Below are 23,805 nucleotides of genomic sequence, written 5' to 3'. Positions count from 1 at the left end.
TGCTGGAGGAGCGGGACAAACTTTCAGCGTATATGCGCGAGAGACGCTTAGCTCTTCTGCGAGCTGAGGCTGAAGTTGCTCGTCGTCAATTAGAAGTGGCTAAAATTGAGGCTCTCAAGCATGTGGACGCTGAAAAAGATGATTCCACCTCATCTATTCAAGAGTGTGCAAAAGAGCAGGCTGAGGAGCGTCAAGCTCGTGCGAAAAAGGTAGAGTACGCTGGTCTAGAGATGGTCACCAAGTGTGACTATTGTAAAGAGAAGGGCCTTCGCTGTTTTCTTGATGAAGCGACTGGACAGTGCGCTAGTTGTATTACTATGGACGCGGAGTGTAGTATTTTTGTTTCCGAAGAAGAGTGGGAGAAAGTTGAGCAGAAGAAGCGCCGCAAGCGTCTAGAGATCGCTCATCTGAAGGCGCGGCTTGCGCAGAGCAATGTAGAACTTCTAGAGGCTGAGATACAAGAGCAATCCTATGCTCATCACGATCTTGTTGTGGCGAAGGAGTTGGATAGGGTAAAAGAGCAGGCTGAGAGGAGCTCCGCCTCTGGTACGGACCCTCCTGTCGAACCACCGCTATGTAGACCTTTAGCTGATTTGGGCTAGTTACAGACTAACGCTTTGTTATAAACAAGAGATGTCTTTCAATAAGGGGTGGAAGGGTGCAGAAAGCGAAAGAGCTAGACCCTACACAATATGCCAAACCGAACTATGGTCCCTTGTGAACAATGGTCGGATAGCGCGTTTTACCCCTGCCCACCTACCCACCAGCTCGCAGTAGCAAATACCGTCCGAACAATATTCAGAATAGATGCAACTTCCGTCTTAGATGCGGGAGACTCGCGCACGTTCAATGCACTATGTTTTATCATCGTACGATCCATGTAGCGTGAGTTATCAGATAGCATAGAGGAGGGAGTTGGTGTTCGTGGACATGGCCCGTGCTAACTTGGGGTTGCGCTGACAGTTGCGCTTGGGATATGCTTACCCTAAGTACGGTTCACTCACGGACACCGAACGGAACCTTCGTAAATTTAGTCTTGGTGCGCGCTGTTACATACGATCTCAGGAAAAGACGCACATAGAAGAATACCTCGATGGCATCCAAGGTGATCACGCCCAGCGACTGTCAGCAGTTTGGAGGATTAAACCTAAAACGCCGTGCCGCAATCCTTCCAACCACGCCGCAGTCACGTGACTGCTCAGTGATGAGCAAGCGCTCAGCATCGAGCAGGACCCACAGTGCTCAGTACCGAGCAAGGACAGCCAATCACGACAAAGAAGGAAAACCAATCAGCGATGCTCAGTATTGAGCAGTATAGTGCTCAATGATGAGCAAGCCACACTCCTTAGTATATAGTAATAGGCATCGAGCCCTTATGGTTCGATGTGTTCAACCTAAGTTACGAGTACAATACATTAGTTGTTGAGAACCCTCTTGTTCATACCTTTGTTGTCTCTTCCGCGAAAACCAACCTTCTAGAGCCCTTGACAAGTTACAGCTGTATCCCACTCTCGTTTAGGATCTTACTCTCAACACGCGCACGGACTAGTACCCCGCACTTCTACTTCCAAAGCGCTGGTTCGCGCTCTTATTTCCCACAACACGCTGCAGCGCAATGTTACTTCTTGATCTTCCAACGGAGCTTTTATTCGCAGTTCTAGAATACGTCAATGTGTGGGAATGGAAGCAGGTCAGGCAGACCTGCAGAAGCCTGAGCGAGCTTGCAACGCCTCTTCTTTTTGAGGAGATCAACTTTGAGCTCTGCGAGCACGGTTGCGAGTCCCTATATAACATTTCCCAGGACTCTGTGCTCCACCGTTTTGTCAAGACCATCGCGCTCCGCAGAATTCGTGGATACCGGAAGTTTGCGGACTTCGACGCCTGGGTGGAGGGCATACACCAGCCAGGCACTCCAGATCACATCCCATGGAAGGCCTGCCATACAACTTACTACGAAGATGAAGAACTACGTAGTCAGCTCATGCCATATGAAGAGTGGGCCAGATTGTCCAAGGAAGAGAAAAATGCGCTCTACGAAGCATACAATGCAGACCGCAAGCTGCAAAACAAAGACATTCGGTCTATCGCAAACGCAGAAGCAGGAAATGTATCCGTTACTCAATTTTCCAAGGCCCTCCAAACACTGCCGAATTTAAGTGCCCTTGAGGCACGAACCTAGATTTCTTGGCACTGACGCATGGGCTCTTCGATGGCGAGACCTTTATTTCCACCCCGACTATATTGTTGGGTTTACAGACAACGATGAAGACGAAGATATTGATGCCTTACAGTTGTCTGTCGTGCTCGAAAGACTTGCATACTTTAGAGGAGAAGGGCAGAGGCTACAGAAGATGAGCATGTATATTGGTGGCCCTGCCTTCGCAACACCAGCGCGCTTGAAACTTCTAAGGCTCAGCGGCCATCATGAGATTACACGTCTCTGTCGATCCATTCATGCGTCTTCGCCAGAAGCAGACGCAGACGCCAGTACTGGCCTCGTAGGATCCGACGAGAGTAAGCTGCTCCGTAGGCGGCTGCAAGTGATGGCGTGCGCGTTATCTGATCTGACTTGTCTTGTCTGCAGTGTGTCTGATAATGACGAAATGCCAGGCTGCATGGAGACCGCAGCGAAGCTCGTCTTTTTCTTTCTCACTGGTGCTACCAAACTCCAACGATTGAGCCTAGCATTCGGAAGACTTGTTGATGGCTATCTTCAACCAACGTACGGGAGCCGAGAGAGAGCAGGCGAAAGGCTCCATGGCGCTACTTTCACATCTTATTCGTCACTCGCGTCGGAATCAGATCTGCAACATCGAACTGGAGATAGCGACCGATCGGAATACATTGATGGGTTTTCTGCTTGTGCACAAGGATACGCTTCGCCGTCTCACACTCGTACGCACGTCTCTCGTACGACTGGGAGACTATCAAAACACGTGGGAGCCAACTCTTACAGAAATTGGGCAACGCCTTTGCCTAGAGTTCCTCAGTCTCTCGACCCTCTGTGACACTATACAAGACTGGGCGCCAGGTGTTTGTAGACGCATGCTGTTCGATATAAAGGATGACGTATGGCAAAGCAAAGAAAGCGAGTTTGAAGCATACCACAGCGCAGTAGTCGCGCGCGTACTTCGAGGGGAAGTAATCGATTCGCTCTAGACGCATACTGCGGAGGCATGATTACAAAGTTAGTTAATATAGTTCTATGGCGATCCTCGCGCCTAAAGAAGGTACTTCCACACAATATGCTAAACCGAACTATGGTCCCGTGTGAACAATGGTCGGATAGCGCGTTTTACCTCAGCCCATCTATCTACCACTTCACCGTAGTAAATACCGCTAGTCACATCAAGGAGGCGTTCTTCATGCATGCGCTGTACACTGTCTGTTGGGGATCCTCATGTCGTATAGCCTCCTGCGTACCCCGCAGCTGGACATAAGCTCCTACATATGAAGACGGGGCCCTTACGACAACGTTGTTCGAAGCACAACACCCTAGATACTGTGGAATTGCTGGAGAAGTAGGCGCTTCCATCCTTTTGGCATCTTTCAATAACCTTCCTCTGGCCTCGGACGCTAGATATTTCCCATTTAGTTTCCCAAAATTCAATCCAGTAACACTCTAGCCATGAACCCAGACCTAGAGGAGATGATGCGCAGCACCTTGCCACCTGAGGAAATCTCGGTGTCGGCGATCATCGCACAGTATCTGACAGAGAACAGTCAGATTTTCAAAGCACTGGCTAGTCTCCGATTGAAGGTATCTAGGGGCAAAAAATTATCAAATCCTTTACTTACGTGCCATTAGGGTTGGAATACCTCCGAGGGCGATCTGTTTTTCCAAGCTCGTCGTGCACAATCCGACAACGCCAATAGAACACAGAAGCGATTGCAAAGCTTCTTCAAAATGACATGTGAGATCGGACAAGAAATGGATGAGAATACATCAGTCATTACACTCGCAGCAGATGGGAATCAGTCCCCAAGAGTCCTGGATATCGGTATGGCCCCGGGTGGGTTCACCCAAACTGTGCTCCGTAAACATCGCGACGCCAGGATACGGGGCATCACATTGCCATCAGAGATGGGAGGTCTGCGAATTATGCTGCCAGGATGGAGGGACGATTTGAAGGTTCTTATAGAATTTGCCGATATCACGATGCTAGCAAACGAGATGGGACGGCCAGCAACATCCATACCGACTCAACACCCGGACATCGCAAAGTTCTCGTCAAAAAGACCGTTTCAGAACGAGACATTTGACCTTGTGTCCTGTGGCACGACAGGTGCAACGACTCGACGTGCGCATGCTGATGCCGAACATCATGAGTCGCATAAGAGGCTACGGTTAGCCACGAGCCAGTTAGTCCTCGCACTTCAGCGTCTACGCAATCAAGGGTCACTGGTCCTAGTCATGCACAAGCCAGAGTCATTCGATACCGCTGAGATCATCCACACCTTCACAAAGTGCTCAAGTGTGCGCCTTTTCAAGTCAAAAACGAAGCATGCAATCACTTCTTCCTTCTATATGGTGGCAATGGGGGTGGATACGCAGAGTGAAGAGATGCAATCAGCTGTTGTTAAATGGAAGAAACAATGGGAGGATGCAACGTTCCAGTCGGATGGAGCGCTCTCGACTTGTCCCCGCGCATCTGAAGATCAAGTTCGCGAGATGCTAGCAGACTTCGGACCACAGCTTATCGATCTTGCCACGCCACTTTGGAAGATCCAAGCTGATGCTCTCCGAGCTTCTCCGTTTCTCAAAGAGTCAAACAGCACGAGCGAAGCGAGGTCTGCAGCCGCCTCAACAATGCGCAATGGCACTCTTTAAGTCCGTCGTTCTTAGCCGGAAGTTGATGATGTGGGAGTGTAATGGAAAGGCACGAAGACTCGTGCTGCGTCTGTTAGGCGAACAGTGATGCTACGGCCGCAAAGGTTTCTTTTGCAACATCCGCCAACTGCTACATACCTTCTATCTTTGGTATCGCTGTTGTAAAAGCGTGATGTAATCTGAATGTGGTATGGAGGTCAAAGACCAGTCAGTCATCAGCTATCTTCGGCTGTCCGACATTTAGCATGCACGCCCCGCTTTCCCCCCGCTCCCGTGCTCACCTAATCCCCTGTCACAGGCCTGCTTTTCTTGTGAGAGCACTCACGACACGTTAAGAGAACCTTGGAACACATGCTAGTTATTGGCTTCGTGCAGCGCGATCATCCTCCGAGTCGCCTGTTAGAAACCCTAATAGGTTTAGGCAAAGGTCTTGTCCTGTTGGTGGACCGGCCCTGGTTCCGCGCTACGCCAGTCCTTAGGCGCCCGTTCTCCTCTTTGAGTGAGCCGTTCCTACTCCACTCACCGTTCGCGGTTATACGAGTAGTGGTTGCATATAGCGCTATATCCTGGCAAGCTCGGACTGCTGCATTGCAAGAGGTAGAATGAGGATGAGATATGAAACGCGGAGCCGTGAAGTCCTTCATTACTACATTGGTCACGACGAGTTGTAGACACCTGCTTGAATCCTGGACCGGAACTCCTGTTGTAGCCCATGCTTCTGTGAATGCTTCGGTGCTGATGTTTCGTGGAGTGGGAAGTATCAAAAGTTGGATTTTGCAGCCTTGTTCGAGCACACGCTAGAGATATATGCCCAACTGGACTCAACCCTAAATCCAGTTTGTGACGTTTTAGTTGGCTCGAATGCCTCTTAGTAGCTCGTGCCACTGAGGAGATCCCTATGCCTATTGACTCTTAGTACTAACGGTATCTTTCAGTATATGGTATAGTCCATCTAGAGTAAACGCCCCTTCGAACGATAATGTTATGGGTGTACTAGTGCTTGGCACGATCCACATAGCAATATAGCCCCGCTGGACGGGCACGAACAACCCACGCTTCAGCTGACTTCGTCGGCCTGCACGAGGCAGACCAATGACACACTGTATCGTGATGTGTCGTTGGCCCCCCAACAGGTGATTGGGTCGCACAGACACGGTCAACAGTCAGATGTCCGTTACCACGACTACCCCGCAGTTAACGTTATCTTCGCTAACCCATCGTCACCTTTGTTCAGACGATGTGTTCGCGCCCTCAAGAGTACGACCTTGTGTCTTGCTGGAACGGACACTGACATTGTCATTAGTGTTCTAAGCATCATCCTATCACCTGAAATGGCTGAAGTCGCTACGCCTCACAAGACTCCTGAATGGGCGATAAGAAAACGCAGAACGCAAGCACCAGCGATAGTTTTCAAGTGGAATGACTTGAAAGCCTTTACAGTTTGTCCCTTTCCTACTTGCCAAAGCGTGCACACTCATGGGTCTAACCGGGCGCCCGAAGGATATCCCAATAGCCGGCTTTCACATTGCGACAAGCTACAGCAAGAGTACCAACTAGTCTGGCCATTTGAAGCAAACAGTATTGCCGAAGAGCTTGAGTTGGGATTTGAATTGGATAGAGAGGCTGGTATGTGGAGAACAATTGGGGCCGATATCGAAGACCTTGAAACAGAAGAGGTCCTTGAGGAATCAGCGAAAGGACCTATTCAAGGTCATCCCAGTGAAGAGCATCTTCTGGAGCCACTGAATCGCTTGGCACTTGGCGAGGAAGCATACACGTGGTTTATATCCCACTGTGTCACTGGTGATATCGAACAAGCTGCACTTTGCTTAGAGAGCACGGATTCAGCCGAGATGTTTCTTCACAGAAAGGACTCTGACGGAAACACTGCGCTAGCTCTAGTCTGCATGGACGGTCACTATGATGTGGTCAAATTTCTAGTGGAACAAGGATCGCTGATTGACTCCAAGAACAAGAGTGGAGAGACCCCATTGATCATTTCACTGCGATACGGTCGGACTGAGGTCGCAACGTACCTCGCCTCGCATGGTGCCTCAATCTCGAGTTGTGACGGAGGTGGAGCTAGCGTACTCTCTCACGCCAAAGAACTTCTAGAGAAGCTAGAAGCTACCAGGATATACTGTCATACGCCATCCTTTCCAAACTGTAGCTTGCCTGCAAAACCAGAAGTTATCAAGGACACCGATGGAAACGTCCTGCTAAGATATCACGAAGATCCGAACACTTCTGTCGGTATAAAGTATCGGGAGCATCAGGAGAAAATCGATCGCGTACAGATCATAATTAATGCTTGCATCGTACACGAAGCTACACAGAAACGCATAAGGAAACATAAGCAGAACCGTGCGCGAAAATTCAATGCATCAGAGGTCTCCATTTCCCGATCTGTAGTCCAGACAATGGTGACTGTATTCCGTGATGCATACCAAATCCCAATGGCAGACAAGAGAAAATCTTTTGGATATCTTGAGCGTGGAAAAACATACAACCTTGTATTTGCAGTCAGCGGTTGGAGTGGAGGGGAGTTTGCAGATATCGATGGGTGTGTTGATCGAGAACTCTGGACGAAGAGAGTATTTGAATTCAGCAGAATCGTGGGCCACAACCTCAAACGACATGAATACGATCATCTTGGTCGGAAGGGTAGCTTTTATGCATGTCATGCTGAGAAGCAGCTAATGGCGTTCATTTTGTGGCACTATACTTCTTTGCAAGAAAAGCCAGCACGGCAAGCTCCCGAAGCAGAGTACGCAAGGTATGAGAGGATGACCAGACTGCACCAATGCATTCGTAACAGTACAAACTCTAGGGTCAAGTGCGCAGAGGATTGTCGGAGCTACTGTGGCCCGCCCGTGGAGGTTATTAGACCGGTCATACATGTTACGAATGCTGTCTGCCATGATTGTGCGAATTTTCAGATGCGGATTTTGGAATATACAGGTATCGATATAACTTTGGAAACGATGGGTTGAACTAGTACCTCTGATTCTGTCTATGCTGCTGTACATAAAGGTTGCGCCTTTTGCTTTTGATGACCGCTTTCTTGTTTTGCGATGAAGGGGCTAAGCCTCTCAGCGGATGCATGCCTTCAGCCATGGTGACGTGCACTATGGGACCCAAGTTACCCTCACAAATGACATGAATATATTTTGCATGCTTACGTTTCACTGTCGTACAGAAGTCAGGCGGTCCAGTCAGATACAAAAGACTTTTCTGGCTGGCCAAACCCCATTAGCGGGGTAAGCTGCCCGAGCCGTCTCACCAGGCTTCCATCTTTCACACACTAAATTCCATCATCAATTTAATGTACATAACATATCCAGAATGTCTTCATCATTCGGTTGTCGGCTCAAGACTAAGGATTATTGGCCGCATTTTCAGGATGCCGGAGCTCTCAACGCCTGGGTGATCGACTCAGATGGGGATGTCGAACGAGCTCGATCTCAAGGTGAGCGTTCCGGAATAATATTCCACTCCTTGAGCTTGCAACAATAACCTTAGCAGCGTTTCAGTTGCGGCGGGGAAAATACCCAAGCATCGAACTTCCGGAAATAATAGATGAGCAGCACGTGCAGGGCATGAGCAGCTTTCTCCAAGCCATTGGATATAGTAGTCACATCAATGCGGCTGATGCTGCCGGAGCACTGTAAATGTACCTACTAATTATTCGAGAGCGAGAGATTGCGTACCTAGAAGAGAGGACAAGGTTGGAATATGAGAAAGCAGGAATGCGGGTGAATATTGCTATATGGAATATGCATGTTCCTATAGATGGGAATCATTATTTTGAGCAGATTCTTGAGTCTGGATTACAGCCCATGGGGCGTGGAGGCGGCTTCAGAATTGTTGTGTTTCGTGGAAACGGACTCATAAAAAATAATGGGGCCTGCGGTTTTGACAATTGGCGTTGCAGTGGCAACCAAACAAAGGATGGCAACACTATTACTTTTCAGCCTATGTGAATTGATGATTCTTTTTATTCTTTTGGAATTCCATCATTAAGGAAAGTATAGAGGGTTCTCTTACCATCCTCGTTACCTAAATGATGTTGACTAGACCATACAATGTATTTAAGTCACTCTAGTGATTGATCCCCCTAACAAATAAACACAGTATAAGCCTCTATGGCAAATTCACCTCTGCTTATCCCCCATATTTATGCTAACCTGTCAAGGGCAATGACGGGACATGTACTATTAATACATTGATCTATTCATGATTCTTCTTTCACCAGCAACTTGAAATCTGTGATAATCCATGATGAAGAAATAGCGTGAGTCTTGGTGCCACACATGATTTAGATGAAAGCTCACATTATGACTGGTAATATCGGTAACGGGGGCCTAGATAAGTTTGTATTAGTTATTAGCAAACTTAGTATAAATCCATAGAACAAGAAAAAAAAGCCTGAAATTTACGTCTAGGAGGGACTGTGACTACGCATAAACCCTAGTTGTATTATAAAATGAGATCGTTATTACACCATTGGTATATAAAAAGTAGCCTATACTTAACTATGCCAATTATCAGGGCTGGCAAGTCTCAGCCTGCTGCGGATCGATCATGCATTTTTATCAATCAACTGTTGCCTATTACAATCGAAATATACCAAGAGGTACGATCAATCATCTCTTATCAATGATTATGCGTCTCAAATTATAGTTGGCGCATGCATCCTGCACAGCTAATTCGCATCTTCGCTTAGTTCAGGTATGGCTGTGGCGTGGTACGGACCTACGTGTCCTGCTCTTAACCAATCGAAGCCCCTCGCACAGCGGCGAATCTTAGCGATAGAGCTGTCAAAAATCAAGCCAGTCCAACTGGCCTGACCTATTGCAGTAGTCGTCAAGTTTGATCTTTGCCAACCCTACTTCACAGAACATCAAAAATGGATATTCAATGAGCAAAAGACCATTAACTTTTAGTAGCCACTATCTCACGTGCAAACAGTCTATTGTACTTGTTGATCTGTAAGCAAGCACAGTCTCAGTTTATGCCTATAGATGCGGAAAGCTCGTCACTTAGACTATCGGTTTCGTCTCATATCTGGCCACGTAGCATTGGTTCAACAGAACGAGAACAACAGCATATTCAGATACTCAAAACTCATCCTTCCGCTTCACCGAATCGATCAAAACAGTTTTCGCAGCAATGGACGTCTGCAAAGATCTCGATAACTTCGGCCGTATGTTGAAACAGCAGAAGTGCGTACTGCAGAACGCAAAACAAAAACAGGGACAATGCCCTCGAGACCGCAAGGGAAGAGAAGAGATGCTGTTAGAGTTCATGATGGCTTCGATGGCTACGTCAATGAAGCAAAGCAACCAAACACATATGGTACACTCGTCATTCGTTCGCGGAGCATACCCGCCTTGTACCGTCTCTGTCGACACTTTGAAGTCGTTATCAATTGGAAAACTTAGGCTCGAGACACATCATCGGGGTGCCTCTCTTCTCCTGCGCACTCTCACGGCGCCAAACCGTATGACAGGGATACTAGTGCTGGTAGAAGACCAAAACAGGGACGTCACCGTATTGCAGCTATACCGACAGAGAGATGAGCACAGCCGCGCAGCCTCAGATATTATTGGAGAAGGTTCGATTCTGATCATCAAGGAGCCATTCTTCAAAGTCATGGCATCTGGGGAATACGGTATACGCGTAGATCACGTTTCAGATGTCATGTTTCTTGACAAAGACGATCTAAAAGTACCCCAGACATGGCGACCACAACTATCTGAGATTGGAAAGTCAGCGGACGCTTTGAAGCTTGAGGGGAATACCCTTATGGGAAAAGGAAAGTACTGGAAAGCCATTCAAGTGTAAGCGAGATATGCCACAAAAGAGTGGCTGCGCTAATATACATTGACAGATACTCAAACAGTTTAGCGTCTTCACATAAGCTCAGCGAGATTGAAGTGATCAAGAGAAACAGGGCATTAGCATATCTCAAAACCCAGCAATACGACGCCGCACTTTCTGACACGGGCTTCCCAAACTTTGGCAAAGAGCCATCGGAGAAAACACTATTCCGTGCGGCAGAAGCGCTGTATCATCTCGCTCGATTCGAAGAATGCCGCAGAGTGCTCGAAACGCTTTGCAACAAGTTCCCGCATAATGAACAGGCGGTTGCTGTTCTCCGCCGTGCTCGTGGTCGGTGTACCGAGAGCAGCAGCGGGATTTTCGACTTCAAGCTACTTCAAGCGAAAGCAAAGAAGCATAGACCCCCACACATGGATTATGCTACGTACATGGGACCCGTGGAGGTACGAGAAACAAGGTCAAAGGGCCGCGGAGTATTTGCAACCAAGTCGATGAAAGTCGGGGATTTGATATTATGCGAAAAAGCATTTGCTCATGCTTACATTGATGAAGTATCTCGCAGCAATGCAAGCATCACATTACTGATGAACGTTGAGACAGAAACAGGATTCTTGGGCGGCCAAGCCGATCTCATTCGATTGGTCGTGCAGAAACTTTACAGCAGCCCTTCGACTACCTCTGAATTCACTAACCTATACCACGGCGATTACAAAGCAGTGGATGTATCTCTTGTGGGTGGAAAGCCAGTGGTCGACACGTAAGCGCACCCCTTAGGAACAGTGTAATCAGTGCACAGGCTGACAGTGTTTTTCCTAAGGTTTCTCGTCGAATGGACAATGGCTTTGAATGTTTTTGGCTGTCCTATATCAAGCTTGAACTGGCACAGAGACATCATAGCCAACAGAAATAAGGCAAAATCGGAATTCCATTCATGTGGCATCTGGACTAAAGCTTCATACGTCAATCATAGTTGTATCGGCAATGTTTCTAGGTCGTTCATTGGAGATATGATGATCATACGCGCAGCCAAGGATTTGGAAGCTGATACCGAATTGAAATTTCCCTGTGCAATTTCAGATGAAGCGACGAATATAGAGCAGAAGTTCAAAAATTGGGGATTCGTTTGCAGCTGCGCTCGCTGCGAAGATATCAAAAGCACCAAGGCTTCAGTGTTCGTCAATAGGCGAAACTTACAGGGGCAATTGAGGAATCTATGTGATTCGTTCTCAGACGTGTACGACATCCCAATAACAGAGATGGAACGATTGCTCAAGGCGCTCAGAGAGACCTACACGCTTCCAGCTGAATATGTACCCCGACTGTCGCTTTGGGAACCACAACTGCTACTTACCAGGATCTATATGGGCCGAGCTAATTTCACAAAGGGAATGGATTCTGTTGGTGATATTCTTAATTCATTGGGATTTATATTTGCTGGATTGGATGGCACTTTAATAGATTTCGAGCTTACGAGATGGGGTCAAATGGTGAACCATCTGGTAGAAGTCTTCCTACATGCACGCACGGGGTTTTCAAGGCTGGTATTGGAGAAGAAGTCAAATCAGGCGGAGTATTATGCAAAACTTGGATATCTATGTAGTACTGGTCGGAGAACATGCATCGTTTGATCAGACGTATCCTAGGTCATAGGACAGGTAATTAGCCGAGACTTCTAGGGCAAATGGACCATCATCGCTGCTATCTTGTGTTATTATTGTCATTTCATTACAGTTTATTTGCAGTTAGGGACTACACCTTCTTATATTCCGCCACCGCAGATCGTATGCAATGGCTAGGTTTAACTTTCTAAAATTGTAATTGGTTCAAAGTTGATGCATGCAATTGGTGCCCACCTGAGTTTTATTAATTATTGGATTCGCTGAGAGAAAAGAAACCGAGCCGGTTTCATCGCATGGTAGAATGGGAGTGAGCGGTTAGCCTGTCGCCATCGTTGGCGCACGACGCTGGCGGCACCGTGAGTACAGAAATGGATTAGCAACCTACAGATTATCGAACTGCCCACAACTCGAGACAGCGCCAAATCCTGCAGCTCCGTCGCAGCACAAACGCAAAGACCAATGGTCTCAACGATGAAGTTAAGATTGGGTCAGGTTGAAATTTGCGAGCGGCACAGTAGTCCGGCAATGTCTCGCACGCTGTGACCCTCCACATGTTACGTAGTCGGGAATAATTTGTTGGTGGCTGGTATGGCCTTGGAAATGCACACCTTGGGACACAGAACATGGATTCGAGCTGTTAGTCCACATCTTGATTGGTTGGAATGTGGCACGGTGGGAAGGATTGCGGCACAGCGGCTCAGGCTGAATGCTTCAAACTGCTTACGGGCCCGTGAGACGTTAGCAGTTTGTGGGCGTACTTGGAATCGTATTGCATGATGACACCAACCCCAGTCGTCTTGCACTTAGTGCTGACACTTACGATTCTCTTCCCTTCACTGCTCAATTATGACATACTCATGTTTGGATGCTGTATTGCGGTGAGGAATGGCGTTAAGTGGTGCCAAGTCATTCTGGTCATCGTGTATGTCACGTGACTGCGGCGTGGTTATTTGACGAACGCATACGACTCTACATGATCGTCGCAACAAGAACGCGCAACGCTAACGTAAAGCGTGTATTGGGACATCTCATGTTCGCAAATAATCGAAAATGGCTTAGCGCAACAACAATGACTCAATTTCCCCTAACAACTATGCATTGGCACACCTCGTGACACCTTATGACTGGTCTATAGCCCCGCAGCATGCATGATAGTACTTACCTAAAGTCACGAATCTAGTGACTCCTAATCCTCAGGCAAGGAGACCATGCGAAAAACATGATCAAAAGCTGGATTGGTGGTATCAGTGAGCCGAGAGATACCCTACAAAATATGGGAAAGGACAAAGCTCTTTCAATACATCGACCCATTGGATGATAACACAGCATTCGGACGCAGATGAGATCTGAATTGTGTTTCGCATTCCAGTTTATAGCAAGGACAGCTGAATGCTTCGCTGTATATTACACAACATACTTAATGGATCGCACACTCATTAAGCGCGCTAAGAATAAGTAGTTAACATACTTTCCTTGTTTCATCACTAAGGCTCATGGAACCTCGCCTACCAGCTAAAAGAGTTAGAACACGAAACATCCTACCGTTATCGACGATACCACTAGGGTCGTGCTGACTATAGCACATGGTGTCTTTCGAGTCAGACAACAGTAGCCCTTTGAGCCGTATGTAGGAAGTGTGAGAGATTGCACCTAGGGTTTTGCAACTCTCACTCAAAGAATTTATAGCTGGACGGAAAATCTTTTTGAACCAAAGGGCTGGCTTGCCAAGATGAACGTGTGAATTGTAGAACGAATAGTCAGGTAAGATACGAAAAAGACCATGCCCTTTTGTTACAGATAAACAGCAAACTCCCCGTTGCCAGAAAGATCCATAATTCAAGGGAACAAGTGTGACTCGCCACATAGGAGATCCAAAATGACAACGTTACTATGAGCAGACGCCTTGGCAGATTGGATCGGTTACGGTATCGGAACATCAGCTGCACAACCAATACCCATTCTCAGGCTCATCTTCTGTATAGAGAAAAGATCATTCAGAGTCACATGTCTACATATTTCTTTCCTTTCTTCTTATTCTTCTTCCCATATGAAACATTTGCTGACGAAGAATCCCATGAGTCAGACGTCGACTCACTCATAGGCCCAGCGAGATCCTCATCCTCGGGAGACTCAGATCCTCGTTCTGATTCTGCTTCGTGTTCTGTTGGCAAGGCCCGCTCAACATGGGCTTTGTCATGAGATATGCCAGCTTCTCCTGGTCCATCGTTGGTGACATCTCCATGAAGTTCTGTGCGAAGAAGGTTCAAAGACAGGTCTGACAAAGAATCTCTAGACCTATGTCGGAGGAGCAGTGTATTCGGTGTATCTATACAAGGCCAAAATTTAGTTTATACTTGCTCTAAATATAACATCTGCTGACAACATGGTTTGATGCTTACCTTGTAGCGTTTCTACCATGAATCTTTTACATGTCTCTAACCCCTGGACTAGTACGCCCAGTTGCGTTTCCAACTGGCTGCGCTCAGCTCGGCTCCCCTCGGACTCGCCTGCAATATCTGTCACCACATCAGAGGCAAGAGAGGTAACTCTGATCGGCGAAACGATATTGCTGAGTTTAGCGATGATATCTTTTTCTACAGCTTCAACAGCAATGTCGTCCACGAAGCGTTTAAGGGCGACCTAAGGGAACAACATATATGTTAACATACGGTTTTCTGAAGGGAATTCACCGAAATTTTGTGGTTAACGACATACTTTGTAGTAGGCCTGCATGCAGTCCAGCGCCTCGGAGCACGCATACTGATTCAAATCAGGGTTTCTATGCGCTACGAGTGCATCTAGCAACGGCCGATAGTCCATCTCTACGCATCGAGATTTTCCAGACGGGTAAAGTGAGCTAACGCCGAAGACGTCTTGGATGATGCGCGTGAGTTCTGCTGTGATTCTTTTCTCTCTGACTTGCTGCACCATCTCTGTGAAGTAGTGGTTGTAGGTGATGGGGTGCCCGCGCTGATGTGAAGCAAGCAGTTCTGTTGTCTTGCTTTTCACATCTTCCGAAATCCTCTCGAGTGCAGGTTCTACTAGGGTTTGAAATAATGCACCGCATGTAGAAATATCTGAAACATGGGAGGTGAGGTGTCTGAGAAAAGCCCGAACCGCACTTACAATTTGTACAATGTGAGCTTTCGCAAGCTCTTCCCAGGGTGATGACTGCTCGAAGAAGAGGTCTGATACTACCATGGGGTTGAAGGTGCCGGGGAGTTCGCGGCCGCGGGTACGGTTCATGAGGAACTCGATACGCTTAAGGAACTCTGACCGGCTAAGGATATTTTCCTTCGGTCTACTAGCTTGTAGAAGACTTGCGTCCGAAGAGTCGGTGATGACAAAGCGGTGTCCCTCGCGCGCCATTGTCTCTGAAAAAGACTGATTGAGGTTCTGTACCACAGCACGAATGCGTTTCTGATAGCCAACGTCAGTTTTCGCGTTACCGAAGAAGTCGTCGTTGTAGGTCCCGTCGACAGCGGCTTTGGTGAGGGCTTGGCATGCTTGGCTGAGGGTGATTAGATATTGGCGTTGTTCTTCGATACTAGCCCGAGGCTGGCCTAGCTTTTCGAGTCCAGTGCGACAAGCGGCAGACTTGAGTTCGATCTCATCCACAAGACTCGGGAGTTCCGCTGCGATCTGGACAAGAAGGAGTTTGCTCAGTCGCTCTCTCAATGGCACGATACCCAGGATAGATCCAGGCAGCGTGGGCCATATGCCGTTGGAAAAGAAATGACTTTCCTCCTCATCACGATTTGAACGTGTCCCGGATCCAGATTCCGAATCCATGTTCTTGAGAACGTGCCATCCAAGACGGAACTCCACATCAAGGTTTTTAGCGAGCGAGATGTACATGGCTTCACTGTCAGATCCTGGAACCAGAGTGTCAGGTTTGGTGATCACACCAAGCGTGCGAGTTCCGGTTCTGTCGGCAGCTCGGGCGAGCTTCAGCACAACCTGGTTGGCATAATCGTTCTTTGCAGATACAACCGCGAGGATGATGCTCCTGGGCTCTTTCATGTACGACTTGACGACATCTTGTACGAGTTCGATATCAGCTGCAGATTGCTGCTTTGTCTCTGAATGGATAAGGCCCGGCAAGTCTACAATCGTAAGATGCGGTCGGTCAGGACCCGACACTTCAACCCGTAAGAGATCTTTCGAAAAAGCTCGACCAAGACTTCCAATGGCCATGGCTGTTTTGGCATTCTCGATCAATGTTGGGAGTGCAGCGAAGCTGTCGAGCGTCTCGCGAAAACTGCTAAGAGATTCGCGCTCTACTTCACTACGCGAGCGATCTGGGACGATGGAGACGCTGACGCCGATCTTTGATGTCTTTCGTAAGACTAATTCGGTTGGGAAACGAGTACATAGGCTGCTCTTGACCGGAAAAGAGACACCGGAGATAGCTTCAAGGACAGAGCTTTTGCCGGAAGACTGATCGCCGCAAACGATGATCTGTGGCAGAGAGACATAATGGTCGATTCCCTGAGAGCGTAGACGATCTACAGAGTCGAGCAGGTCTAGTTGATCTTTTGAGCAGAGTTCACGAACGATACGGATGTCGAATGATTTGGTAACCATTGTGGATGTGAATGAAGATCTCGTACGATGCGCGCTTTATGTGTATGGTGGGTGAACTGAGGAAATGATTATTTCAAAGGTTTGGTCTCAGGGCCCAGCCCAACACAGAAAACTATTGAACCTCGAAGGTCGAAATGATAGGTGGAAACTAACAGTCATCAGATCTACCTTCTTAGCACAGAGTTAGAGCTAAACTCCCGCCTCTCATGTCTCAAAAAAAGCATAGGTTAGCCTTCGCCATCATGGGTAGGTCTGCTACCTCGTTGTATGCGGCATGCGAAGACATTGCCCCCTAGCCTATGGCCAACTCTCTGCATGGTTGATTGACGTGCATCAGTCTGGTAAGGGAGCTGCAAGCTGAACGTCGCACAAGCAAACTGTAGTCTGGTACTGGTGCACTGTGGACACCCGAACACAGCTAGGTGGGGACTGGGATCGGGTGCTAAGCAGTACACTTCGATCAACATCCGCATGTGCACAGTACCAATTGATAGTGCTGTCTTATTTGTGCTCTAATACTGCATGTTGCATTAATCCTAATCTTTTATTTGCTTTACGTACATCTTTTCTACGCCAGGTTGTGGAGCTCAACCATAAAGACGGCTGATGATAGATCAGATATGAGCCTATCCGCATTCCAGAGACTTTGATTGCGCTATATACGAGCCTTCCTTGTATGTAATTTACTTGAGAATGTGCGATAGGTGGAGCAAGCCACGTAGCTGGAAAGTGTCAGAGCAGCAGCGAATGGTAGGGGAAAGCCGAAGCGCTTACTATCTTTCTTTCTTTTTATGCAGCAGCTCCGGTATCCAGTTACTACAGTTCAGGGAATTGGAGGGATGAATTGTCCAAATGTTGCTGCCCTAGGCACTAGATATGAGTGGTTCGATCATGGCTTGATCGGTGAAGACTGTATGTAACTAGGTAGAAGTACTGCAGGAGTGAAGATGTGGAAATTGAGATGCAGCAAGGTATCAAGAGCAAGTAAAAAGCAAACTATAATCTCTTTGGTTTTTCTCAAAATTAAAATGTTGGCTAGGCTGCTGTTATAGAACAGTTTCATTGCCAGTGATCAATAGTCATCGGCTATCTGGCTATACTTGTGCTCAGTTGTACCGAACCACGAGAAGCTCGCTATGAAAACTGACTCGGAAGAAAATCGAAGTGCTCCTTGTATGCCTTGTCATGTGGGGAGAGCCTTTACACCAGTCTCGGCGCATATATGCATGACGTGGAGGCGCTGATGTAGTTGCATCACAATGCTGCCTTCCCATCACACTCAAAAAAGCGCCCTCATTACCTACTAAATACGAGGGTGGGAAGGCCCAAATAAACCCCGTCTACATGCAAAGAGCTGCTTAGTGTCGTGTATTTCCAACCCAACCTGTAGTTAACCCAAACTCATTATGTGCATACCTATCGCACGAGCGACTTCGTTTTAAATGGCTGAGATTCTCCTGCAGTGTCGCTTAGATGTAACTATGCTTCCGCGATTGGTCAGTATTAGTGGGGTAATGACCATTGTGCACTGCAAGCTAGCCCGCATCGGTAGATTACGATAGATGTGAACGATAACATTCCAAACAGTCATTAGCGTCACTCATCGCAGCGCAGCAAGCTGGCATGTAGTTCGTCTAACGTCACTATCAGCGAGATCTATTCGTCTCCAGCTGCTAATCTTTCCAATACAGGCTTCAGAAATCTGCCCCAGAAACCATCGAGGCCCTCGTCAAGGCCGTATTCTATGACGTTCCGCCACATCCTAAGCTGTTTAAAAGCACCTGACATACTACTAGTTGCGGCATTACCAAACTCTAGGATACGCACCGCTTCGCCTTGTCTAGAATCCATGTACGCGATATAGAAATACATCTCGTGTCCTACAATAGTAAAGCCTGGCTCTATAAGGTAGGTCGTGTCGGGCAGCCCCACACGTCGCCCTAGTTTCGCTTTCTTACGCAGATTCGCCGCCATCCATATACTAAGCTGATATTCGGCCTCAAGCTTGTCGCCGTCAGAGGGCTTGACCTCTACCCCAGAAAAGACAGCTGTAGTTTTGGTAAAGGCGTCAGTCGTATGGCTGATACACTGGTTTCTGTGCTGCAGAAGGCGTGCATATAGAGCTTCGAAAGGTGACGTGTCATGCGAGTAGGAGAGGGTATAATCAGCCTTTCGATCAAGGATGCGCTGCTTGCCAGATGCATCAGTAGCGCGCGATAGGAACTCAATATCAATGCTCTGAGACTGCCTACAATATCAAACACGTCAGCCTACTAGCACTTTTAAGCGGATTGGCTAAGGTCAAAATACACATTCTGCAAAGAGAGCTTGCCCTTTGCGTACAACCGGAGTGCCAGCTTCACCATCGGCCTAATTACGTTGTCGCACCATGCGTTTTCATCTCGGCCTCTTGTTTGGCAATGTAATGCTTTCTTATATATCTGTTTTACTTTCCTTAAGGTGTATTCTAACTCAGCACGGGCAGCAGAGTCAAGGCTAGGGTCAGAGAGATCGCGGGTGGCAGTGTTGCTAAATGCGATAGGCTTAAATCTTTGGAAACCGATATCTGTATCAGCTCTAACTAGTTCCTGAGATAAGTTAGCCAGATTTAGCAGTGACACAAGGCGGGTACGCACTTCCAGCCACCCCGGTATCCAGCCCTGATCCAGTCCGTTCTCGAGCCGCGCTACTACGGCCATGACCTGCGCAGGAGGTTCCGACTCCACCCCGTCCAGCGGTTCCGTCGTTATCGAAGGGGTTGCTACCCTCAGAGCAGCAATTGTCTCGCGCGATGGGCTATTACTGCGTCGTGGCGTCGAGGCGCCTACACGACTGCCGGGCGGGCTAAAAGTGGTTGAACTGCCCAAGATGAGCGGGCGGGCATTTGACCCAACAGCCGATACGCTCTGCTCCGGTCGCAAGTCGTCCGAGTCCCGTCGCTGACGTTTGCTAGGGCTGACGCCCCGATGTGTGGACATGGTGGTGAACTGGCGTACGCTTGTCGGCTCTGAAATGGCACGCTTGCGCTTCAGTAGCCCGCATTCTTCGTCTGCTGGGGGCGTCGGGGGTAGTTCTTCGAGCCAGGAGGAGATTTGCGTGCTCTTGTCGTTGATAGTAGAGAATGATGTCGGCGGCGACATGGCCATGGTAACGTGTGCAGCGATGAGAGTGGTGGGTTTCGTGAAAACAGTGTTGATTTGTTGTTGCTTGGCAGTTCTTGGCAAATAGGAGATCTTCCGCTGAGAGTGTTGCCGGGTCGGACGTAGCGTTCTTACGACTAGTTAATTCCGCCGCCACTGAAACACTACGAAGGAGCTCATTTTCAGTGATGCATCAGGCCCGTGCGCGAACTTCCAAGATTTGGTTACACACCTACAGAGAATATCGAAGTATCAACACTATCGCGATAGAAAAAATTGCTGAAATTCGTGAGGCTATTTACTTAGATATGAAACTGTATATTAATTAGTTTTTCAGTGTTACTACGACCCGTGGAAGTTGTTTTTTCTTTTATGCGCGATAATCCACCGCACCACCTCGCACCCAACACCGTCTAGCTATCTTTGACGTCAAATAGCGGGCCAATGAGCTGATTTGAATCAGTCAACTGCAGTTATGTGGGACACACCCACCTAGTTCATCTGAAAGTGCGAATCAGTACTGTACTATTGTCCCAAGCGCTAATGCGATTTGATACGTCATACCAAGTTGGTCCTTTCTTTAACTCACAGCAACACAAGAACCAAATGCTGGTCCGCCAGCTCCTTCATAAGCTAAGAATAGCTGCTCCACACTCGCCAGGGCTACGTAGGTGCTTCGGCCGGGTCATTTGTCATCATAAAACGGTAGAAAAGATCTTTTTATCTTGCAGAGAGGAAGATGACATAAGTGATAGCAAAAGCTTAGCCGGCTTCTAACACAGCAAGGCGCAGGTATCGTTATCAGGCTCAAGCTTTGCAGGCTGAATATAGCCCCTTATTTAGAAAGTGAGAGCGACTTGAACTACTTAGGATTCCGCGAGTGGTATGCCGAGAGTACAGCGGGTGGCGGGACCCACGATAACAGGTTTGAGATTGGGTCGGCAAGCTTGGTGTTCCGAACGCTGTCATCAACAGTACTTTAAACATAACTAGCGATCCTGTTAGGTAGAGAAGCGGCGGTAAACGAAATGCGCAGAATCGTCAGTAGTGTCACAAAGATTCCAGAAAGAATGAGCTATGGTGTCGCAAATCTGTGGAGCCCCCGATCATGGTTCAACCCCTCCTAGGTTGGAGGTTAGGGCATTGAACAGACTTGATGTATTCGATAATCATAATAGGTAACGATGAGTCATCTAGTTGCTCAGCAGCTCTATCGCCTCCATGGTCGTAATACTGTCCTAATGATAGGTTTGTAACCAGACTCGTAAACATATAGATATATGTTATTGTGTAGTAGCACGTGAATATATCAGTGTTAAATATCAGGATCTCCTTTTGGCATTCATAGGGATCTTCTTCATCCGCTCCAACATTGGCGACTGAAATTCAGTTTGATTTTTGATTGACTACTCGATTGTGGATTGGCCTTGACCTTTTGAGCTAGACCATGTACTATAACACAGTAAATGTAAAGCGTTTTATTTAAATTACTAATGGAAAGAATTCCTGAATATATCTGTTCGCGAAGGATCGATAGCATCATTTTTTGCTGGTGACAGGTGGTGATTCCGGCCAGACAGATCTGATGCTTCGCCGTCCAACGCGGTGGTGCGAGTAGACTTGGTTATGAATGTATTTAGATCGCATGTGAGTCATCAGGCGTCAGAGTAAGTAACGCCTTGGGTGTATCCTTCAAGCTCTCTATGTCTACAAGACTAGGCGGGGGACCCATGTTTTGACCTTGGTAGAAGGCTGCAAGCGCTAACAAGGTTGGCGCGACAGCATTGCTAAGTTTCCTCAAAAGTGGTCCCTGTTCTTTTTCTAACAGCGTAGCAAATTCAGCAAGATCGTGCATGTTGATATCAGAGAGCCTATTTTGGTCAGCCAGGTTTCTGGTGTTGTGAAACATAGCATACTCACATGCGATCTGTCAAAGAGACGCCAGGAAAGGACGGCCCAGAAGGTAGGAGGACTAATACACCGATTCCAAAGCGCTTTGTCAATATCTGCAATCGTTTTCCTAATTGTCGGAAACGTTTGACTTTGTCGTAAACCGCCGGGTACTCGTCAGACGTCTTTTCAACATCAGGGGCAATCTTGGAAGTCAAAAGCTTAATCTCAGCAGCTTCATGCCGCATCTGGGGATTGCCTCTTTGCCGTGTGTTTCCAAACCCAAAAGTCACTGCAGTTTCCACTTGCATGCTTTCGCGTGGCTGAGAAGACTGTTGTCCATCCTCAAGAAATTTTATCGCGTAATATCGTTTCAACAGGATGCACGTAGTCCTCTCATTTTCGAGTCGACATATCATGTTGAATGCCATCGAGGCAGTCGAAGAGAAATGGGACAATGAATCAGAGGAGCGCCGCGCTTCCCTAGCGCTTTGAAGTTGACTAGTAAAGTCGGCAAGCGTATCCCAGCTGCCGATTGCCAGATACAAAAACTTGAGTATATGATATGGGCCCTTGAGCGGAGCGGTCTGGGGATATTCCAGATGTCCTAGTAGTTTGGCGCGCTCTGGTTGTGAACATGGACCGATCTTCTGTCGCTCCGCATCTAGCAATGACTCTAGCGCTGCATCGACCCTACCTCTCTCTGTTTGGGCTCGTTTATTCTTCCTCTCCAACGATCTTGCATCCTGTGCTCCCAATGAGTCTCCAGGCTCTCGGCCGGGCAAAGCTCGTTTTGACGTTGCAGTGGTAGGTGCGCTGCTATCAACTTCCCCAGGCGGTATGGATTCTAAAACTCTTTCCTGCTCAACCGAGAGAATAGGTTGTACACGCATACCATGTATTCCAGCTGATAACGAGCAGGTGGTGTTTCCATGGTCATGATTTTGGTTAGAAGAATTCGCAGTGTCATGCTCTGAAAAAGGCTGTTGCTCTATAATGAACCACCGGGGCGACGATGGTTCAGTAACTAGGTCGTCATGTTCTTCCGAGACCGATAGTGGTGAAAACACAGTAAAGTCTTCGTATGTCTCAGGATTGGCTGAACGTTCTCTTATGTCCAAGTCGCTTACTACATTTCCCTCTGGTGTTTCGTGCGTTACTAGTCCTGGTGAAAAGATTGATGCGCTATTCTTAGCGACAAGAGACACATTTTGATCGCCGTTAGCGGCTGTCGATGCATTGAGGAAGCCATCAATTTGGCCCAAGATTCTTGAAACGGTGCTGCATGACTCGTTGACGCTTCTGTTCTGATCTTGACAGTCGCGCCAGACAGCACCGATCACGGCATTCAATGCGAAATTCAGCACTTCCGCGGAAAGCTCTTGCCCGTTCTGTCGAGCACTCCGGACGATACGGGACTCGATATCCAAAACTTTACATGCCGTCGCTACTTTCTTCTTGTCTTTCCACCAATATCTCCGACGATTGATGTCGGCTGTACGCATTATAGTGTGTTCACATGTTCTTTGGAAAGAGTGCTTACTTAGACGCGCTTTCTCAACTACAACAGCATATGAGGTTTCGGCCATATCAATAGCTATTTGCCCGATCCGAGCCATTCCCCTGTTTCCGTCACTCGCAATGCCGTCCTTTTCACTTCTATGAGCTGCGACAAAAGCACTCTCAAGGTGCTCATGGTGTGCGAAATTGTAGCCTAGCTTGCTTTGAATAGAGTCCATGATCATTCACAGTTGTCGAACGGTAGCCAAACTAAAGAAGTACGAGATCAAGTGGCTGGTAAGCTGCTCTTATATCAGTATTCCCTATGTCTTATAGCTTTCTATCCAAGCATACATGCTACACCATCTTTCGTACAATTGCCACAATGGCGCAG

The 23,805-nt window shown here is 47.7% G+C and overlaps 8 protein-coding genes across 8 annotated transcripts; 4 read left to right on the top strand and 4 right to left on the bottom strand.

The window, feature by feature from the left end:
- Window positions 1-1,602: 1,602 nt before the first annotated feature.
- PSV08DRAFT_411796 (F-box domain protein) lies at window positions 1,603-3,244 on the top strand. Its single transcript, XM_066093903.1, has 3 exons — window positions 1,603-2,079; window positions 2,168-2,699; window positions 2,737-3,244. Exons 1-3 carry the CDS (start codon window positions 1,616-1,618, stop codon window positions 3,157-3,159), a joined length of 1,419 nt encoding a protein of 472 aa, XP_065948293.1. The 5' UTR covers window positions 1,603-1,615; the 3' UTR covers window positions 3,160-3,244.
- A 261-nt stretch (window positions 3,245-3,505) lies between these two features.
- PSV08DRAFT_325700 (uncharacterized protein) lies at window positions 3,506-5,077 on the top strand. The gene is made up of 2 exons (XM_014221501.2): window positions 3,506-3,760; window positions 3,809-5,077. Exons 1-2 carry the CDS (start codon window positions 3,629-3,631, stop codon window positions 4,829-4,831), a joined length of 1,155 nt encoding a protein of 384 aa, XP_014076976.1. The 5' UTR covers window positions 3,506-3,628; the 3' UTR covers window positions 4,832-5,077.
- Window positions 5,078-6,162: 1,085 nt separating this feature from the next.
- Window positions 6,163-8,502, top strand: PSV08DRAFT_354988 (uncharacterized protein; the record flags this gene model as incomplete). The annotated part of the gene is made up of 3 exons (XM_014221502.1): window positions 6,163-7,607; window positions 8,176-8,300; window positions 8,354-8,502. The coding sequence occupies 3 exons, from the start codon at window positions 6,163-6,165 to the stop codon at window positions 8,500-8,502; spliced, it is 1,719 nt and encodes a 572-aa protein (XP_014076977.1).
- A 1,166-nt stretch (window positions 8,503-9,668) lies between these two features.
- PSV08DRAFT_229018 (uncharacterized protein) lies at window positions 9,669-12,545 on the top strand. The gene is made up of 3 exons (XM_014221503.2): window positions 9,669-10,674; window positions 10,725-11,432; window positions 11,493-12,545. The coding sequence occupies exons 1-3, from the start codon at window positions 10,004-10,006 to the stop codon at window positions 12,301-12,303; spliced, it is 2,190 nt and encodes a 729-aa protein (XP_014076978.1). The 5' UTR covers window positions 9,669-10,003; the 3' UTR covers window positions 12,304-12,545.
- A 1,208-nt stretch (window positions 12,546-13,753) lies between these two features.
- Window positions 13,754-14,158, bottom strand: PSV08DRAFT_379762 (uncharacterized protein; the record flags this gene model as incomplete). Its single annotated transcript, XM_066093371.1, has 1 exon — window positions 13,754-14,158. The coding sequence occupies one exon, from the start codon at window positions 14,156-14,158 to the stop codon at window positions 13,754-13,756; it is 405 nt and encodes a 134-aa protein (XP_065948292.1).
- A 479-nt stretch (window positions 14,159-14,637) lies between these two features.
- Window positions 14,638-16,881, bottom strand: PSV08DRAFT_379757 (P-loop containing nucleoside triphosphate hydrolase protein; the record flags this gene model as incomplete). Its single annotated transcript, XM_014221504.1, has 2 exons — window positions 14,638-14,934; window positions 15,010-16,881. The coding sequence occupies 2 exons, from the start codon at window positions 16,879-16,881 to the stop codon at window positions 14,638-14,640; spliced, it is 2,169 nt and encodes a 722-aa protein (XP_014076979.1).
- Window positions 16,882-18,439: 1,558 nt separating this feature from the next.
- PSV08DRAFT_411790 (uncharacterized protein) lies at window positions 18,440-20,045 on the bottom strand. Its single transcript, XM_014221505.2, has 3 exons — window positions 19,518-20,045; window positions 19,192-19,469; window positions 18,440-19,129 (listed from the first exon to the last, which is right to left on the bottom strand). Exons 1-3 carry the CDS (start codon window positions 20,025-20,027, stop codon window positions 18,538-18,540), a joined length of 1,380 nt encoding a protein of 459 aa, XP_014076980.2. The 5' UTR covers window positions 20,028-20,045; the 3' UTR covers window positions 18,440-18,537.
- Window positions 20,046-21,389: 1,344 nt separating this feature from the next.
- PSV08DRAFT_411789 (uncharacterized protein) lies at window positions 21,390-23,714 on the bottom strand. Its single transcript, XM_014221506.1, has 3 exons — window positions 23,455-23,714; window positions 21,942-23,406; window positions 21,390-21,892 (listed from the first exon to the last, which is right to left on the bottom strand). The coding sequence occupies exons 1-3, from the start codon at window positions 23,654-23,656 to the stop codon at window positions 21,658-21,660; spliced, it is 1,902 nt and encodes a 633-aa protein (XP_014076981.1). The 5' UTR covers window positions 23,657-23,714; the 3' UTR covers window positions 21,390-21,657.
- Between the last annotated feature and the right edge of the window lie 91 nt (window positions 23,715-23,805).

This window comes from Bipolaris maydis, assembly GCF_028858645.1.
Source record: "Bipolaris maydis strain C4 unplaced genomic scaffold PSV08scaffold_13, whole genome shotgun sequence".
NCBI classification, from domain to species: domain Eukaryota; kingdom Fungi; phylum Ascomycota; class Dothideomycetes; order Pleosporales; family Pleosporaceae; genus Bipolaris; species Bipolaris maydis.
Note: the sequence above shows the minus strand (reverse complement) of the source record. Positions and strands in the feature narration are given on the sequence as shown.

Coding starts and splice junctions, on each gene's coding strand:
- PSV08DRAFT_411796 (XM_066093903.1), top strand. CDS start 1,616: ATGTTACTTCTTGATCTTCCAACGGAGCTTTTATTCGCAGTTCTAGAA. Junction 2,080..2,167: donor CTGCAAAACAAAGACATTCG/GTCTATCGCAAA, acceptor AGTGCCCTTGAG/GCACGAACCTAGATTTCTTG. Junction 2,700..2,736: donor GCCTAGCATTCGGAAGACTT/GTTGATGGCTAT, acceptor ACGGGAGCCGAG/AGAGAGCAGGCGAAAGGCTC.
- PSV08DRAFT_325700 (XM_014221501.2), top strand. CDS start 3,629: ATGAACCCAGACCTAGAGGAGATGATGCGCAGCACCTTGCCACCTGAG. Junction 3,761..3,808: donor TGGCTAGTCTCCGATTGAAG/GTATCTAGGGGC, acceptor ACGTGCCATTAG/GGTTGGAATACCTCCGAGGG.
- PSV08DRAFT_229018 (XM_014221503.2), top strand. CDS start 10,004: ATGGACGTCTGCAAAGATCTCGATAACTTCGGCCGTATGTTGAAACAG. Junction 10,675..10,724: donor TACTGGAAAGCCATTCAAGT/GTAAGCGAGATA, acceptor ATACATTGACAG/ATACTCAAACAGTTTAGCGT. Junction 11,433..11,492: donor GGAAAGCCAGTGGTCGACAC/GTAAGCGCACCC, acceptor GTTTTTCCTAAG/GTTTCTCGTCGAATGGACAA.
- PSV08DRAFT_411789 (XM_014221506.1), bottom strand. CDS start 23,656: ATGATCATGGACTCTATTCAAAGCAAGCTAGGCTACAATTTCGCACAC. Junction 23,407..23,454: donor AGTTGAGAAAGCGCGTCTAA/GTAAGCACTCTT, acceptor TAATGCGTACAG/CCGACATCAATCGTCGGAGA. Junction 21,893..21,941: donor GTCTCTTTGACAGATCGCAT/GTGAGTATGCTA, acceptor TGACCAAAATAG/GCTCTCTGATATCAACATGC.
- PSV08DRAFT_411790 (XM_014221505.2), bottom strand. CDS start 20,027: ATGGCCATGTCGCCGCCGACATCATTCTCTACTATCAACGACAAGAGC. Junction 19,470..19,517: donor GGATACCGGGGTGGCTGGAA/GTGCGTACCCGC, acceptor AACTTATCTCAG/GAACTAGTTAGAGCTGATAC. Junction 19,130..19,191: donor AAGCTCTCTTTGCAGAATGT/GTATTTTGACCT, acceptor TTGATATTGTAG/GCAGTCTCAGAGCATTGATA.